This window comes from Strix aluco, chromosome 6 (assembly GCF_031877795.1).
Source record: "Strix aluco isolate bStrAlu1 chromosome 6, bStrAlu1.hap1, whole genome shotgun sequence".
Classification (NCBI taxonomy): Eukaryota; Metazoa; Chordata; class Aves; order Strigiformes; family Strigidae; genus Strix; species Strix aluco.
In genome coordinates, this window is record NC_133936.1 from 41,173,308 (window position 1) to 41,192,812 (window position 19,505).

Genomic DNA, 19,505 nt, shown 5'->3' on the forward strand with positions numbered 1-19,505 from the left:
GGCAAGTTTTGTGCTGTGAAAACGAAGCTTAGGAGACAAGCACAATGCACTTGCCACGAACTAGAAGTACAGGCTCATCTGCTGTGTGAACTGGCAAGGAAGAATCTTATCCTGCAGATTAAGGAGTGGGAGGAGATCATTCTCTTTTCACTTCAGGCACTAATATCAGCTTAAATTGTGGTCTCCAAGTGTCAGTCCTTGAAGAGACATTTAAAGTCTTGCCAGCAGAACACACAGAAGGTACTCCTACATAAAACGTTCTCTACAATTAGCCCTAATGCTACAGCTTTTATGTGTCTTGAAACACCACCGTTAAATATTTCTTGGGGAAAAAGGCTTTAACGTATCTCATGCCAAGCTTTTAAGAAAATTTTTCTCTCTGTTTTAGCTGGTAGCCCCATGAGAATTAACAGTTTGTTACTCAGAAAAACTGAGCTGACAACTCCTGACTTGCTCTTCTACATGAATTAAAAGCATCTGAATGCACATGAGCATTTGTCTCAGTACCAAACACAACTCTACAGTACAAGCCAAACAGACTGGCCTTAAACCACATTTACAGTTGCAGAGTCTAAAGACCATGGCAGCACGGCACGGTAAAAAACACAGGACACATCACTGCTCTGACTCCCACCAGCTGACTGGGTACCAGTGGTATGGAAACAGGCAAGGGAGCAAGTACTACCTGTTGTAATTGTCCTCGCAGCTTAGATCACACACTGGCACTGCCTCACGAGAGCTTTCCTGTACTGACTTACTACGCATGGAAGCGTACCAGAAAACCTACTGTGACCTCCAGATTAATTACTTACATCTTTGGTGGATAACAACAACAAAGCATCACGGAATAAGAAGTCAGAAACATTCAAGGAGTTCTGTTTATTAGATCCGTGCCTTTCTTAGAGCCTCATGACCAGGAATCCATTCTCTACTAAATATATAAATATATACACATGCATGTGATTCAAGAGTGATCACTACCCTTATCTTCATACATTAGCATACATCAGATCATGATTCTTGTGTTCATTTTCTTCAGCTTCAGAAAACATTTTTTATTTACCTAGTTTATACTTTCCTATTAAACTTTTATTCGCACTCTCTCCCTACCTTCCTCTCCCCAGGGGGGAAAAAAAAAAACCAAAACAAAAACAAACCAAACCAAAACAAACCCAAAACACCAACCCCAAAACACTGGCACACTTATCCTTCTTTCTGCTGCCTGGCATGAGGTGATGCCAGGTGATGAGATGATACCGTCTGTGGAACACACCTGCAATCCTGCCCCACCACAGCGAACAGCAGCAGCCTTCCACAGCAACTTTCCCACATCTCATACTACAATTCAAAGTGTTTTCTTCCAAAAGCCCATCTATTTCTGCTATATAATTTCTGCAACTGTTGTTCTACTACAGCAGTATGTTGCTTCACATTAAGTTTCCAGAAGAATTCTTTGAGTCACCTTGTATTTCAAACCAAGTTTAGTAAAGCTATCCCTCCAAGCACACAAGACACAAGCTGAGTAGCAGCAACCACTGGCAAGAGGTACAGCAGCCTGAGCAAGGGCTGAGCCCACACGTGCAGCCAGCGTGCTCACCATCACCTAAAGCCAGGCTGTCTGCCACGAGCTTCTCACCATACTCAAAAGGAGCTTACCAATAGTGCAGCTGATGATGAATATAATTTTAAATTTCTGAAAGAATAGACCATGCAGCAATTTCTGCTGTCAATTATGTGCTTTACATGAAATAACTTCTGCCAAAAGAAGAGCTCGGTATGGTATCGTGTAGTCTTCACCATTTACCTATGAGCTTTACTGCACAGTTGTGACTAATCTTTGGTGCGCTCTTCACGTATGGCTAGCCAACAGAACCAGCACAGGGAGTTTTAATAGCTTTCTAATGAAGTTGTTGCTCGTTCTACCTATAGAAACATTCATAAGAGAACAAAAATCTCAGATACCTGGTGCTTTTGCATTGATATTTCTTCTGTAATGGCAAGCAGAACATTAGCTAAATCACATATGGAGACTCATGATGCAAAAGTCACCCAATTATTTGAAAATGAAGAAAATGAAGCACAAGATTAAGAAATGCCATTAATACCAGATTAATGACAATTTTCAGTCCAAATCCAAAACATTAAAACATCCTACTTCACTGCCAGTGAGAGCTATACCACCACAGTTATAGCTTGTAAAAGCGGCATCTGGAAACTTTTAATCCAGACCAACAATGTAAATACATTCTCAAGTAATCAATGCTCCACAAGAAGCCTGTCAGGGCACGTACACTGGTTTAAGCATGAACAAGTACACACACATGCAATAAACTTATTTATTGCTTTTTAACTCCCATAACTGGCTCTAAAGAGACTTCTGAAGTAGGAAAGCACTTGCTTTAAGTTCTGGTTATTCAGCATGGCAACAGTGGGAACGTGCTATTTATTTCTCTGAGAAGTTTGCAAAGGGAAAGATGGCAGACAACAAGCTGTACAGACACCAGTATTCTCCTCCAAGGAAGGTGTAGGTGCCAAATCTCTTGTGTTGATCACTGCTTGGGATTTTCTATATTTATGTTTTCTTTTATTATTTCTGCAAGATACTTGTGGCAATGAAAAACTTCCTGCAGTCATCCTTACTTGTTCTACCTTGCATCTGGGGGCTGAGATTGAAAAAGTTACAGAATACCCAAGCTTGTAAAATATTAAATAAATGTGTAGTAGCATTATGTCATTTATGCCAACGAATTACAAAACAGATTGTAGTAGATATCTGGCTTAGCTTTCACTGAATTTGGTATTTCAGAGCAACATCCCATACTATTCAAATCCTATCTATACAAAGAAATTTTCACAGATCTTCAGATCACTAGCTCTTTGCTATTAACTGCAGGAGCACGCACACAAGCTTTAGTTTTCATACCAAAATTTCAATTTACTAGGACACCCTTTGCAGCATCAGCTTTTAATCTTCAAAGGGGTCATCAGCTCCATTAAAGTTATCTGCAAATTAGATGGTAACACCACTGTCAGCTGCCATGACACCCACATTTACTTTGCTCCCCAAACAAAACACCTAGTGGTTGTTTACCACAGATCTTCCAAAGGCTGCTCGACAAGTCCCATCACTCAGGCTGTAGGCACAGGAGGCAGCTTGACAGTACCAACGCTTATCTGCAGTCCAGGCCTTCTGACTGTGCTCCAGGTTGCAAGAAACATCCTTCAAAAGGCAGCAACTGTAGCAGAAAGGCTCCTCTCTTCCACAGGCACTGTGCTTGCAGCAACGCTTCCCCGCAGCACTTAACTCCTGGTGTGTTTGCAGGTACCTCTAACTCTGCTGTGGCTACAGGGTGCTACGACACATCCAGACGTGCCTCAACTAGACGAGACGCTCCAGCCCAAAGCTGAGCCTGGGCAAACTGCCCAAGTGCTTCTTTTGCAGGTTGATTACTGCAGCCTGCACGGATGCTAGTCGGCTATCATATCCCAGTTCACTGTTTAAAAGCTAAACTGAACCCTTCTCTGCACCCTAAAGGACAGATGTACATCTATTTTTAGTACGTATTCCTACACCCCGCCCCCAAACTCCTTATTCCTTCCCTTTCCTTCAAAATCTATGTGAAAAAAATAAATTATGATTACTGTTGGCCCTGATACGTCTACTCTGCTGTTTCATTGAATGCACATCAACAAATACAAGTTTTAAGCCTTTCTGGTTCAGCCCACCTGTGCCAACCCGTGCTTGCAGCCCCATTCCGATAGCACTAATTTAGCTTGTAGAGCTTCAAAACAAATGCTGTTCCCAGTTTCCTGGAGCAGAGCGACATTTAGTGCAGCTCCTACTTGTCAAACAGAGCAGGAGCAGAACGAGCCTTTTTGGTCTTTAAGATCATTCCTACACTGGAAGCCCATGACCTCCCACACACTAACATGCAGAAGCACAGTAGCTTTGCTGCTGATATAAAACAACTAGCTCTTCCATAATCTGGGAGACTACACCTGGCATTTAATCCAAACACATTGGCGAAGGTAATGTTTTGCCAAGTTCAGTTTCTATCATTACTTCTGCCAACAGCAGACCACCATTTTTACAAAATGGGGTAGACCACAATGCCAGCTTCACAGGGACAAAGAAAAATGACTTACAAGTAGAGTTATACAAGCGCCAAGAGTCTTCCATATTCATTAGACTTCTAACGAAGCGATAAGAATCCACCCCCCCAATGCACACGCAAAGAAGCTGCGTACTTCAAAGTTTAATATTAAACAATGATTACTAACTAACCACCAATATTTTCTGTGAATAATTATAATGGCTTCATCAAGATAAAATTCTTGCCGCAATCTGTATTTTTTTCCAGGCTATTTTATTTGCTATTCTATGATCAACTTTAGCTCCATGCACACTATTAATATTTCCACAAAATATAGATTAACCCTTTGTTCCAGGATCTTAAATTATATTCAGGAAAGAAGATGATCAAAACACCCCCCCAAAGCCTTGACTGTACCTCTTTCTGCTGCCTTTCCAGTTCCTTCATTCGGATCTCTCGTGCCTCTGCCCGCGCCGCTCGCTTCGCTGCGAGTCTGGCTTCAGCCTGCAAACGGGAACACAGCAGTGAAATAAAAGCTGGACAATTCAACGTGAAACACACTTGTTAAGCAGGACATGAAATAAGGAGACTTGACACGGCAAGACTGTAAACACATCTGTAGGAGTTAATTCCCTATTGCAAGTAATGGCCCTGCCTTCCGTAACTTGTTATGCTTCACAGGCAGGTAATACACCCTCATGCAGGCACTACCCTCGGTGAGCAGTTGTGTTTAAAACTGCTCTGGCGTTTCTTTAATTAGCGTTTGTGTGGATAGAGAGGAAACAGTGAGATTTATTTGAGAAAGGCGGGTTTTGCTCTTCCCCGCCCCCCCCCAGTGCAGATTATCTTTTATTGATAAATTAATTTGACCAACAGCAAACACATTACGTGCCATTTTTCCTAATCACTGTCATTGCGCACACATACATGGGCACAGCAGTTAGGCAAACATTGCTGTTCAGGACGACTATGCACAACTAAGGCTGAAACGATGGAGGCTAGGGTATAGGGAACCTGAGAAAATGCACTAACTCAAAGTCTCCAAATATCTGTATTCAAGTCTAAACCTCTCTGGAGTGGAAATCTGCCACAAACGGGCCTCTCAGGAGATCTACAGTGCTTCCTCATTTCAGCCCAGTGGGAAGTGCTGGAACGTGCTATACAGTAACATTTTTAATATTCTGCTTTTAATCCCAGGCAAAGCTAGTTAGTCTTGTAGAGAAAAACATAAAATCAGCTCAGGCTTGGTACAGCATGACTGCGAGCAGTTTGCCCAGCTTAACTCAGAATAGCTCTCAGGAAGGAGTAAAAGGCATCACTCAACTAGTCATCCTGGTGTTACACCCAACTCCTCTGCTTCTGAAATCTTTTACTGTTAAGTACAGAATCAATTTAACATGAAAAACTGCAATAATATCAAGGTCGAGCATACAGAAAATCAAAACGCCAACACTTTAACTAGCACTTCCAAACAGACGGAAAACCAGAAACAAGGAAGGTGTAATTTCTTTTCCCTTCTGTAAGTATATTCGCCACTCAAACTTGTGGAAGAGGGCCACAACCTTCAAAAACACAAAACAAAAACATGGAAAAAAGCCAAAAAAGGAGTAGGTTGGCTAAAACTTTTAACTAACGGAAAAGTGCTAATGAAAACCAAGCACAAGCTGGTGTATGGAAGGACTAGGAGCCTTAAATCCTCACCAACGATAACAAAATCCAAAATATACAGTCACTAGGCCAAAATTTAAGTTCACATCACCCATCTTCAACAAAATCCCACCACAAACAGCCCCAATCCCTAAATACCACTGTTGTTTGGTTATCTACATTCTCCCCCATTTTACCGTGTTGTCCCTAGACTGAATAGGGGTAGGCTGGCAGATTCCTTTTGATGACTATTGCAGCTCCTTGTTGCGCAAATACGATCTGTTTAAACGAACTGAGTTTTTAATTCTTGCAACACAGACAACTTCAGCCTGAAAAGTTACTTGCAGCAACAGAAGAACCTTCTCAGAGGGTAAAAATGCCCAGGGCAGAAAGAGCAAAGGGTTGGTTTTGCACAGAGCGATGCTGGCTTTTCAGTTCGTTGCTTGAATTTCAAGGTACCTGGCTCTACTTTGGAAAGAAACTGCAAAATGCACCCACAGTCTCGTACCTAGGGCAGACCTCCGCGCTTGCGCCCAAAAACCATCCCATCCCATCACTGCAGGGTGCTGTTACTTACGAAGCCAAACAACGGCAGGCTCCAGGCTGTAGGCATGCGTTACCACAAGCATTTTCGAGGGACGTGGCTTCAACAGCACTTGCCAACCTGAAGCAGTTTGTCCAAAATAAACCCACAGCCCTGCCGCTGGGCAAATACTAGGCAGAATCCCTGCCAGGCAGCGTTATGATTTACCTGCAATGTTTGAAATCATTTATGACACTCACTATATAAACATGCTCTAAGACGTATGCTCAGGGTAAGAAATCACAGTACTGGAACAAGTTTGATACTGACTTGACAGGATCCATTTCTGATTATCTGAAAATAAATTGTAGTACCTGAAGAAGCACTACTGTAAGTCTGTCCCACAGTCGGTACCACTGTAAATACAGGACAGTGTCAGAGACAAGGACTGCTCTGGGCTATTCATCACAAGAAGCTCCCCAGGCGATTCACACCACACTAGGTAACAACCACCGTCTTTTGCCAGTAGCTGTTCAAACACAACACACACATACCCCGAGGAAGGGGTATCTTCCTCCCAGGACTCCAGCTCATTAATGATTTTCTGGGGAGAAAGGGAACAGGAGAGATGCCTTTCACTCCTTACAGTTGAGAGAAATATTCCCTCATCCTGACACTCAAACTGTAAGTAGTCTTAAGTAACAGCACAAAAATTAAACAAACTTAACTCTGCACATACACTGGAAAATTACACCTGATCTGGGTGAAGAATAACATCAGTGCAAACAATTAACTGTATTTTTCCCATATGGAGAACAAAGGGCCTTAAAGTCTCCATAAGCAAACCACACCAAACAGTACAGAACTGCATATCTTAACTTCCCCACCTACCAGAAAAAGACAGAAACAAGATTATTTTGATGTTAAAATTATTGTAGATACCATCCTTATGAATTTCAATAACGACGTGAGCTTTCACATTAAAAAAACTCTACGCCTGTACATAAAATTCAGAGGTTGTGCTTAACACACACATGTAAGTCCTTCCCCTTCTGTTTTCCTCATATGATTAGGATTTACATGCTTGCTAGCTATGTTGAAGAATTATATATTCTCCTGAAGTGAGCACAATATACAATGAAATGAAGCAACCTGAAAAATGGAAGGGGAAAAAAAATGTTTAGCCTCCCTGAGAACAAGGCTCGCCAGTTCCCTAGATACCGATACCAACTGCAGTAAGTTAAATTAATTTTACTTTGTGTAACATCCTAGTAAACAACAGATTACACGTATGACACATTTGTTTTAAGTGCCAATCCATAGGGTGTCTCTAATTTATTCTATTTCAGCTTTGCAGTCCTCCACCTCCTCGTGCAAAGCCAATTTGCAAACCTTTAAGACATGCAAGAGTAAAAACCCATTTTCACTTCGTATTTTTGACTAACAATAGCTCACATCTGGAACAAGCATATTTTTTATTCATGAACTTTTTATTTCCATGGCTACATGACTCTTCATCATTAAGTATCTTTCAATACAAACAAGAGAAACAATATATTCTAGGTCCTTTTAAATAACTCCTGAACTTTTTTTTAACGTAGCAAGTTCTGCCATCAGCACATACCCTACTGGTACCTTTGCAAGAAGTCAAAACACTGTTATTCCACCCAGAACACTAGTATTTTAAAGCAACTCATTTTCATCATATCAAAACAAAGAATTACAGAATCGTTCAGGCTGGAAGGGACCTCAGGAGGTTTCCAGTCCACCCTCCTGCTCAAAGCAGGGTCAGCATCGAATTCAGACCATGCTGCTCAGGGCTTTGTACAGCTGGCTCCTGAAAACCTCCAAGGTTGGTGGCTCCACAGCCGTTCCAAGCTCCTGCTTCAATGCCTAACCATCCTCACAGTGAGGATTTTTCCTTCCCCTCTGCCGTGATGTCAGAACCTGCTCTTTCAATTTAAACCCCACTGTCTCATCCTCCTGCCATGCACGCCCATAAACAGCCTGGCTCTTGGCTTCTTGGTAACCTCAGCCTGGATGTCGGAACGCTGCTGTTAGTTCCTACCTTAAGGCCTGGCATTCTGCATCAAATACTCTAAGTAAACTGACTGTTACATTTTTAAACATGTTCTCAGCAGTGTCTGGACGTTATTTAGATGATTACACAGTTAGTTTTCATTACGGTTCCTGACAAAAACACCAGCTCATCTGTGCTGGACAAAGGCAGTTTGTAAGAAACAGGCCATCCTTCCCTAAAGGGTTTTCGAATCCACAGCAAAATGAGACTACAGGTGACAAGAAATACACAAGGAGAAAAAATTCTCAGTGCAATGATCTGATCAATACAATAAGCAATGGTCTCTGATGGCATCAGTGATACGAATAGCACTGAGATAATGATTAAACATGAACCAATCACTTCCATCAAATAAAGCTTACTTCACTTCCTCAGGTAAGGTTGGTTAAGACAGACTTGGCACTTCAACAGGACCACTAGAGTCTGCGGAAGGGGAAGTCAGAGCTCCCAAATACTCACAGATTCACAGGAATGTCCTCATCTGACAAAAGAGCAAAAACAATCTCCCAGCTGCACAAGTCCAATATCCATCTCAGTGTTTCCAAACCCTACCGCTCTGAGGCTACGCACGAGCCTTTGGAGGGTGTTCTCCAACTCGACAGAAATGTACTGTGCTATAATCAGGCTGGTCACTAAATGATCAACCTGTGGCATTCATAACCCCATTTCTACCACATAGTTATGGTAGATATAGTTACTTAACCCGAATGAATGTTTGTGATATTCTACTGGTGGCATTGGTGACAAATCTGGCATCGCTCATGCGCTCAGAGGAAGCAAATCAATCAGGGCAGGGCTGAGTCCACACCTAACACTTATTGTGTACGATTTTAGCAAAGTCAAACCAAAAGTCTGGTAGCAACCCTAACATCCAGCAAATTCTGCAGCAAGTGTGGGAGACAAACAGGAACTATTACACACAGATTTTCCTGTGCAAAAGCATAGCTCAGCTACTGACAGGAGTAGCTACCCCAACAGCAAGCCACACAGCATGAACACCCATAATATGACCTCCGCTATCACCTACAGACTTTTAGACTAATACACAAGAGTGTCAGATTTATTATGGACCCCTTACCTCAAAAGCAGGGGCAGACTAAATTCGTCTGAGTTTGCCAAACCACAGTCTTTGAAAGTCTTGGACTCTGTTTTCACATTAATAGTTCTGTGTTATGAATACCTTGATTTCTTGCACACCCTGCAAACAACAACTTTTGACTTCACATTTCTCTCTCTGTGCTGACTAAACCAAAACAGGCTTTGCCTGGATGACTTTGGTCTTCATCCAGCCCAAGCACTTGTCAGAGCCCAGACCCAAGTCACCTCTAAGGGCTGTAGCAGAGACAGACACCGTAGCCTGCAAGAGTCACAGCTGAACATCATGAAACCCCCAATAAATTCATACAGACTTCTGAAATTCAGACTACAAAAGCTAAAACGAAAATCTCAAGGTTGCCAGTATAAATAACCATTCAAACTATTCAACGGATTCAATATAAAAAAAAAAATCCCCAAGATTGAAGGAGGTTATCTTAAAAAGATCTAAAATTCACCAGTGACTCAGTAAGCAATGCAGGCCTCAATCAAAAGTGACAGATCACTGGCAAAAACAGAAGAATAAAAATATGAAGCCTAATTGCGCTCATCACAAAGCTTTTGTAACTTCCCTTTTATGAAGTATTGCTCATCTGACAAGGAGAACCGGCAGCTTCAGCCATACTGTGCATGTCATACAAAAAAACCCCAACTCCTAAGGGGATTCTGTCAAGCCCCGTGGGCAAAACAAGAAGAGATGCCAACCACACTGCCAAGATGAACACAGAAATGCACACCAGCTGAAAAATAATCCCCTTAATTTATGTAACTCACTCCAATACTACAACTGTACATCCTGCATTTTTGTCTTTTTATTGCAGTTGCCCACAAGGATTTAAAGCCACCAAGCCCCTAAACAAATACTGCTGCACTGCAAAGTGCTCATTGCTTTTGTTGGTCCACTTGCTCAGCCCTCAACACCCCTGCTTAAGGGTCACTTCAGGTTTAAAATAAAAATCCAGTCCTGTGCAAGCAGATCTTTACCCTGCCTTAAGGAGTTCAGTACATTTAGCTCTGAACAGGGGAAAACTAAACAGATTGTAACCTGGTACAACTGCATCTGAAAAAAAAGCCAAACCAGATATTTGGTATCAGCTGGAAAGGGTGAGAAGCATCTTCTGGTGTCTGCAGCATGAGGCAGCAGGGAGAAGTGGGAGTACGAGCTCTGCAACTGCTGAGGAGTTACCCCCACACACCCCCTTTTTAAATACCACTCATCAAGACGAGGCGAGGTCTGGTTGCACCCAGGGCCAGTGTATAATGCACAGCGCTTGTGGAAGCAACGGCTTCCAGGCCCCGCGAGCCACGTCAGGGAAGCTGCACGTTCATTATCATTGTGATGAGAGAATTATTTAGGTGACTTGGTTAGGTATAGGCTAGTGACACACATCCTGAAGGTGTGCATTCTCAGTGCTTTTCGCTTATGAAATGTCCAAGAGTTCATTGTTCGACTGGGAGCCCCAAGAAACAGCCAACAAAGACAGGAAATTATGCTGCTTTTTTGAGCAGTGAAAAATGACTAGTTGACTTGCCACATAGCTACATACGTAAGTTTTCGATCTATACAAAGCACCCCTTAATTCCAATGTACTCAAAATTATCCAAAACTAGCAATCAAAGTTAGTATCACATTTTTTGTGGAGGACTGAAGTGTTTGCCAGCACCAAACCATACTCAGAAAGCTCTCTGATCCCACTGTCAGAGAAACTTTAAAACACAAGTCTGCCTGACTAAATTACACCTGCTCGCTGTACACAACTATTATTATGTATTTCTGCAATAACTATTCTCAGGCTGATTTAAACTTCTTGCCAAAACACTTAAGATACAGCCAGCAAGTCTTTTTTGGGGCAAGCATAATTTTTCATGACTGATGACATCCTATTCCAATATTCTGCATGTAAAGGCTTTTCCTCAAATGTTATACAACCGTTCACTCTCTTTATGTAAGTCATATGCTTCATTAGACAAAAGAAATCTGATAAGGTTTGTTGTACTTCTAAAAGAATTTAAAAGTCTATTTAGACAAGCAGCACCTGATTTGCAGTATCCCCATAACACAGCTGACCAACGGGGCTAACCCTTGGCAATGTTCTTCCCGTCTCCACTTGAGTGACCTAAACCAGTGACTTCCAGCTCTCCGTGAGTTACCACGCGCTCCTTAGCGATGAAACAAGAGCATCTATAAATGACTTCGACGTTTAGAGGTCAAACCAGCATATTCACCTGACATTTTTTTGCATCTGAGTTATAAATATAAACATCCTTTGCACCACTTATTCATTTGATAATGAGCCTATGAGTCACCTAGGGCTCGCTCAGTCCACATCCTGCTTAACTCCTCACCTTTCTCTTCAATGCAAATCAGCATTAAAAGGCAGCATGTTCATGAACCTTAGCCTACACATAAACAGAAGGATTCCCCTCTAACACCCACGTACCAGCACTGCTGGTTGGACAGACAAGCCCATGATGGGCTTATCTAACAGCTCCTCTCCCGCTCGCACGGTGACAGTGGTGAACCGGAGAGTGCCAGTTTATGTCAACGGATGGCTAATCCACCCATTAACGTTTTACGGACACACGGGGCCGTTTTTAAACTTTATTTAGAAAACATTTAACAGGTTCAGTTGGCGGATCTGCTCCCTTAGCAAACTGAGCAGCAAGCAGCCTACGTTTTAGTCTGATTTTTAACAGAAAGCCTTAGACAATTCCGTGCCCTTTGAAGAACGTTAGGCAGCCGCCAGCGCCAGCACCTCACACCAGCACCTCACACCAGCGCCCACCGCTGCGGAGCTGCCGTGAATTACACCCGACCCAGAGCCCCCCCCCCTCCGCACACCCCGCAGTGCCCAGACCGCTCCGCCGGCGCTCGGGCAGCGGGTGGGGGGGCAGCCCGGGGGGGCCCGCTCCTGCCCCACGTGGAGCGCCGGAAAGCCCCCGCCGCCCGTGGGCACGCCGCGGAGACCGGGCCGGTGCCCCAACACCCACCCACCCCCCCCCCCGGAGTGGGTGCAAGCGCCCCGCCGCCGGGCCCTACCTGCTGCCGGGCGGCCGGGCTGAGGCAGTCGGCTGCCGCCTCCATGGCCGCGGCCGCTCCTTCCCGCCGCCGCCGCCGCCTGGCCCCGCCGCTGGGCGCTGCAGGAAGCCGCCCGGGCCCCCCCCCCCCCCGCGCCGCCACGGGGCGGGGCGGCCGCTGCCGGGACCGGGGCCGTGGCAGCCCGCTCGGCCGGCGCTGCCTCCTCAGCCCGGGGTGTCTCGGCGGCGGAGGGCGGCGCGCTCCGTCCCCTTCCTCCGTTACCGGGGGTTATTGCCCCAGAAACCCCCCCCGGAGCCGGGCATCGAGCATCCCGTATCGCAGAAAGCAATTCCGAGAGTGCTTGCAAAAGCTCATAACCTCCTTTTTATGCTCGAGGAAAACATCCCCGAACAAGTCCCCGCTCAGCGTAGCCAAGCTGCGTCTCCCAGCATGCTGGAAAACAACACTGAACAGATGCTTATAAATATATATTCACACCAAGCAGCATTTGCATCGCAGAAATAAACCGCGAAACTGTTGTTAATTTGCTGCGATTATATCAGTAGAGTGTGTTAGGCTGTGTAGAGCTGAGTTTCAAACGGGTGATCAACGCTGGATATGCTGGTGTTGGTTTTATTCTTTAAGAAATAGCATTACACTCTAAGCAATTAAAAAAAAAAATGGAGCAAAAGGTCGGGACAAAAAAAAAAAAAAAAACCAAACAACCAAAACCAACCACCTAACCGAGGTTGTGAGTACTGCAAAAGAGCAATCAGGAACTGTGGCTGGACAAAAAAAGGGCATTCTGCATTTCAAAACGTGTCTTGTGATGAGCTGGATGAGTCTAAAACACACCAAGGGGAAAAAAAAAAAAATCAGAAGGACTAGAGGACACAAGTGTTTTTTAATGGCACGAAACGGGACAATACCCCAAGAACAATTCACGGCAGAGCAGAAATCTTGGCTCCAGGGAAATTAGTGCCATTTCTCGCTTCCCCCTGATCTCAGCCGAAGCGCACACACCTACCCCCTCGCCGAGAGCAGAGGGCAGGGAGGAAACCACCGGGGCAGGGAGAATTACCGAAGCTTAAGCAGCTCGTTTTATCCACGGCAGTTTTGCAGCAGCAACAATAGAGCACACGAGAGTCATCTCTTCCTGGCACCGGATTTTCTCCGGTTGCAGAGACAAGCAAAACAGGTTGCTCCTTAGCAACTAAACCCTGCGCCCTCCCCCTTTCCCGGACAGGCGGCGCAGGTTGGGGAGCCCTGCGAAGCCTCCACCCAGCAGCTGAGCTCAGTTTTTCCCTGAGCTGCCAGCCCAGTACGGAGCATCAGGTTAGTCTCGCTGGCAGAGCACACGCTGCCATGCTGCTGACAATAGTTTAGCTAATTTGGAAGCGCTGGCACTATTTTACATTTGGGGGCAATACTTCAACTTCATTGACAGTCCCTGGACCCCAGCCATGTCCCACTGTCCCTGGAAAGGCCGGACATGCTTCCTTTAAATAAAAAGCATTAGGGATGTTAACTTGCACCCTGGCCCTGGGAGAAACCCTGCTTAAGTGAGGGCAAGCTTTGCATTTGTAAAACAGACTGTGGTTTTACCTAAATCATAGAATCACAGAATGGTTTGGGGGTTGGAAGAGACCTTAAATATCACCTAGTTCCAACCCCCTGCCACGGGCAGGGACACCTTCCACTAGCCCAGGCTGCCCAAAACCCCGTCCAACCTGGCCTTGAACCCTTCCAGGGAGGGGGCAGCCACAGCTCCTCTGGGCAACCTGTACTAGGGCCTCACCGTCCTCACAGGGAAGAATTTCCTCCTCACATCTAGTCTAAATCTACCCTCTTTCAGTTTAAACCTGTTAGCCCTCATCACTGCAGGCCTTGGTAAAACGTCTCTCTCATTCCTCTAAGTCCCCTTCAAGTACTGAAAGTCCAAAACCACCTGTTGAGCCTGATTTTTTCCTTCATTACAGAGTAAAGGACCCAACTTTGCTCTAAAAAAATAAATTTGAACTGTCTTAAATCTGTTCCAACGTGTCTATGAAAATAAACTAACAGACATAGAAATAATATGTTCCTGTGAAGCAGGAAGATAATCACATGCCTCAAAGGTGTTGGGTTTTTTAATTAGAAAAAGTCAGGCTTAAGCTACTCTGAAAGTTGAGAATTGGAGATTCAATGATACACCATAGCCTTGTGTTAAATTTCTTCCTGGTAAACCTGCTAGCTGGAGGGTATGACAGGTATGTCTGTGCAGCAAAACACGAGAAATGAAAGGGGAAAGGGAAGCCAGTCAATGTAGTCTGCCCAGCACACTTCACAGGCAGTCAACATTCGGTACAGAGAAAACATCTGTAATTTAAATCTGTGTTTAACAGACACCCATTTCATCCCCCCCTATGGCTTATACTGAAATCAGGAACCAGGCCAACCTAACACGATCAGGAAACGCTTCCTATTCAGGTGGTATAACATACAGTCCTAAACTCATTATTTACGGCTGATGAAGTTCCTAGGCTGCTACATTGCCCTTATCCTCCCTCAGCAAGAGCAAGGAACACCAGAAATCTACAACAACTGAAGGAAGACCCTGGCATGGCCTGCAGTGATGCCCTCAGCCCCAGGTGGCTGGCTTGCCTGGAGACACTTGAGCTCCGAGTGATCCTGCCTTCAGGCTAGCAACCTCTCCGCTCTGCCCTGCAATGCCGAGCAAAGCCTGTCTCTTGTGAACGGCCCTGAGTCCAAGAGAAATTACGTCCTAATTCCCAGAGACTGCTCAGCATTTAATTTTGGTGCAGTAAATAGTATCAAGGATTAGAAACCCAGAAATCATAACCAGCTATGAAGGCAGCACTTCTGGGCTATGGCAGCCCACCCCAAGGTAGCTGGGGGCCAGGCATGGGAATTAATTCTTGAGCAAAAGTATGTCTTGCCTTATATGCAGAAGTTTTAACAGAGAAGGGAAGGAAAGAAGAGGGATGTTTAACTGTGTAAATTGTAACAACTCTGCATGACAAAGTATGCATATTTTCATGTTAGCTTAAAATAGACGATTTGTTCTGGTTTTCTTGGTTAATGTGAATTAACCTCCCCTTACATTCCCTGGAAAATCTGTGCCGTTTTTACACTATCTGTCACTTGGAAGATACATAGACAGAGAGATAGAGGACTCACATATGAGCACTTCCTATACAAGGCATAAATTACTGAGGACCACCCCCACACATACCTTTTTCTAATTCCTTTCTAAGTCAATGTAGAAGCCAAAATGTTTGGTTTTATTTGCTTTACTTGAAGAAGCACTTCATACGTACCTCAGGATAAATTCAGACACACAGGTGTGCTACCAACCCACTGGGTAGGAACTGAAGGATCAGGAGATCTTTTCAATACCAGCAAACTTTCATTTTCCAGCAATACAGAACTGACAGGATTCAAAACACATACTTCAGTATGTCTGAATTGGGTTTACGTGAAGTGAGGCCCGTTCTGCTTGGATTTCCAAGCAGGTCCTCACAAATTTCCCACAAACGGGTATTCTCCGTACACCCACATAAACACTCTCTTCCTCATCTCTTCTTTGTCCTGGCGCTCCACGCTCCACTGGGTCCTTCAGACACCTCTAAATAACAAGCAAGTGCATACAGTCTTTAACTACAGTAGCTGTGCTACAATCTAAGAAGCCAGTGATGCATTTTACTCAATTGGTCACCACAGCTATTTAGCATCCTTAAGCTGGTAGCAGTTAGCTCTCTCAGAGGCCTTGCCCTTCCAACTGCTTCTATGTAACTTGGGGGAGCAGGGGGGTACTCACAGCACCTAAATAACATTGTCTGAAAGTGGATATTAATCTTTTAGTTTTTTACTCCCTCAAAAATGCAGGGTCTACCTAGTCAGTCATACCTCCCTCATATTCAGACAGCCAAAGGATCTGAAGCTCTGCTAAATATCATGAGTTCAGTGCACAGTTCTTGTGTTGGTGCATTTCCCATGTGAAATAAGACATTGCAAGAGTGACATTAATTCAGGGAGATATCTAAGCAAGAAGAATGTTAACAATGGAAATATGTGTTACATGTAGTAAAATGCTAAATTAAGCATAAGAGAAACAGGTAATGGGAGATTTAGAAGGTCGGAAAAAAGAATCAGCTGACATTTTCAGAAACCTGGTAGGTTAATTGCAAATTCATCTTAGGTACTTCTAAGCAGAAAAAAAAAAAAAAAAATTACTGCACTTAGGACAGCAGCTTCGTTTCTGATGACACAGACTCCTTATCTCTCCACGGGGAACACACCTCACCTTTGCAAACACGCAAACACAAAAAAAGGCATGCTTGCACACAACACAACACATTCCTCCACAAATACAGGCCTAAATCCTAAAAATCAGTTTCACAGAACTGCAACCCATAACTGCCAAAGAGTTGTCTCAAAAGGAAGAGGGAAAGATCATACAGTCATCTTCGAGGTATGCTAGAATCACTGAAAATGCAAACAAATTCCAAGGAAGCCTGGCCTCCAACACAGGTCACGCCCAATTGATTACTTTTGTCTTCAGGGCCTGTTGTGCCAGAGGTTAAGAGGCATGGAAGCAGGGATTCAAGTAAAATACGGCAGTCAAAACCTTCACAGACAGATTTAAACACTGAAAAAGAACCACAACACAGAGCAAACTGGATCCAGCTTGGCCCACCCCAGTATTAATACTTAAGCAGTAGCAGCAGCCACCTCCCAAAACTATCCGTCACCAACATACGTAACTCAGCTTATATAATTTATATATACAAAAAAAAAGAAACCATATTATGCATTTTCTTTATTCTCTTCAAGTAGTATCTCTTTTGGTGGACTTGGCAGTGTTAGGTTAATGGTTGGACTCTATGATCATAAAGGTCTTTTCCAACCTAAATTATTCTACTATTCTTAGAATTTGGTACTGTCGCTCCATATCACATTTACTACTGGCTTTCCAAACAGTGAGAACAGGCAAAGCAAGTCTTGTTTTGTGGAGAAAAAGGCTGGAAAGTACTTCATATTAGAAGAAAAATTTGGTTCCTCCAGCCTTTTTTTTTTTTTTTTTTTTTTTAAGGCTCATAATCTCGTTCTTCTAATGTTCAAGAAAGTCTATAAAAATCTATGGAGCAACACCCATCTGAAGTCATGAAGACAGGAAAAACTAGACACGCATCTCACTTCATCATCCCTGTCTGCTGTGGGCATCCTGGCACCCTCGCAGCTCAGCCGGCAAAGTTAACAAAACCTCCTTGTAAACCGTAACCAAGGCAATGAACTCAAGTATACACAACTAAGTGCTTCTTAGGAAAACAATGTCCGGTTTTCATCACCAAAATGTACTGCCAGTATCAACAGATTATTTTCTATTGAGGCTAGAACAGGACACAGCAAGGAGGAGAAAGGAAACTGCTGAACCAAGTGCAAGTGCTTCTTGCCGCACTAAGTCTGACAAACTGAATCACGCTAGTGGGGAAGCTGAAGACTCTCGGGTATCATATACAAGGTATGTTTATCACTCAGCTCAGGGAATCCATTCAACTTCAAAAGTCAACAGCAATGCTGTCGTGAGCATTTGGATATTGAATATATTAATGCCTCGCTATTATCAGAAAGCTTCAGAAATCTCAAATATGAAAAAAGTTACGTGATCTTTCCATTTTAGAAGAGACAGTTTTAAAAATAGTTCCTATAAGCAAATAAATTCCTGACCAAATCTTAAACTTTTCTGTTCCTTTGCTTAATAAGATAAAAAAAAAAAAATCCACAGAATTTTAAAAGATCAGACTGAAAAAATTAGTTTTGGTTAGAAGCATCTCACAGACCCTGTGAGTATACAGACATCTGTGTAGAAAAAACATATGCAAAAGTGAGACTTGTACGAAAGTGCTGCTCTGCTGGCGTATCCACAAGATTAGGCTTTGCCCTCTCCCAGGCCCCACCTCAAACCTAATCAGCTTTTAAAGAGTTGTAAGCTTGCATTAACCATTTCTATCACGATTGCAAATTTTGTAAACTGGAAAACCAAGTGTAATTTCAAAGAATACCATGCAGAAGGGCAGAGGTTCTGTACTTCAGTCCTACCCCTGATTAGGGATATTGGGTGGGGAAACACAAGCAGCATCTGAAAACTTTAGGAGTGCCACAGTGACCTCATCAAGCTCTCCAACTCAACACATGAAAAAAGACAACCGGTACCCAATTCGCAGTAAAAGTGAAGTCCAAAAATTCAGACTTATGGCTAACCGTAATTACAGTTTCAATCCAAATATTTGACTATATTCAGTACAGAGAATAAACTAGTATGGCATCTTAAATGTACAAAGATCACATCTTTACCTTAAGAACCTTTGCAAACACTGAAGAATCTCGTTATCAAGCACCTTAGCAAAAACTTGTCAGTTCACTTCGAGAACTGTCTTAATTTTCCCATACAAAGGGGATAATAAGGACACCTACAGAGGAAAACTGACCAAAAGAAGTGTTATGGTGTTCCCATGACCACCCTAACTGCAACCTAAACTTAGTTTTCTGAATTGGACTTTCACACAATGAGATCCTACAAGACTGAAGTTTGGTGGGAGATTAAATGATAAATTTTTTCATGGAAAGTTTTTCTTTCAAGTGCATTCCAAGACTGATTTCTTATTTTGTTTTTAAAGTTTCTCAGAATGCCAGAGCTTTGTTTTTCTCTGTTCGTTAATTCCCAGGCTCCGGGAGGAGGGATTACAAACAGGTAGATGCTCCCCTCTGACAAGTCGATGGTGCCGTTGCAAGTTATCTGTGTTTAAGGGGTCAGCATTCTTGGTCTTGCTTAATATTTTGAGCTGAAGACTAGGAAGAGGAGGAGGGGAAGACACCCACTGCTAATGAGGAATTTACACATGAACCCTGTCCACTTTGGAGAAACATTTGCTTATGTGTTTGCCAAGAAACCCATCTCAAAGATATAATTTAAGCATGTGATCAGAGGCTAGAAAGTCTTGTTGACATGGACTTTTTTTCCCCATAAAGGAGGAGAATGTTTAT

The 19,505-nt window shown here is 43.5% G+C and overlaps 1 protein-coding gene across 21 annotated transcripts in view; it reads right to left on the reverse strand.

Moving 5' to 3' along the window:
• Positions 1-19,505, reverse strand: part of LRRFIP1 (LRR binding FLII interacting protein 1) — a 114,648-nt gene that overhangs the window by 60,600 nt on the left and 34,543 nt on the right. For 16 of the 21 annotated variants that reach the window (XR_012623872.1, XM_074829792.1, XM_074829791.1 and 13 more), the window contains exon 2: positions 4,512-4,598. Coding sequence is in view for 20 of the 21 variants with exons in the window: in XM_074829792.1 (XP_074685893.1) it covers positions 4,512-4,598 (87 nt within the window). In the remaining variant the exon portion in view is untranslated. Of the gene's footprint in view, positions 1-4,511; positions 4,599-12,479; positions 12,557-19,505 lie in introns of those variants that run through there. The other 5 variants (XM_074829793.1, XM_074829794.1, XM_074829790.1 and 2 more) reach the window with 1 other exon arrangement.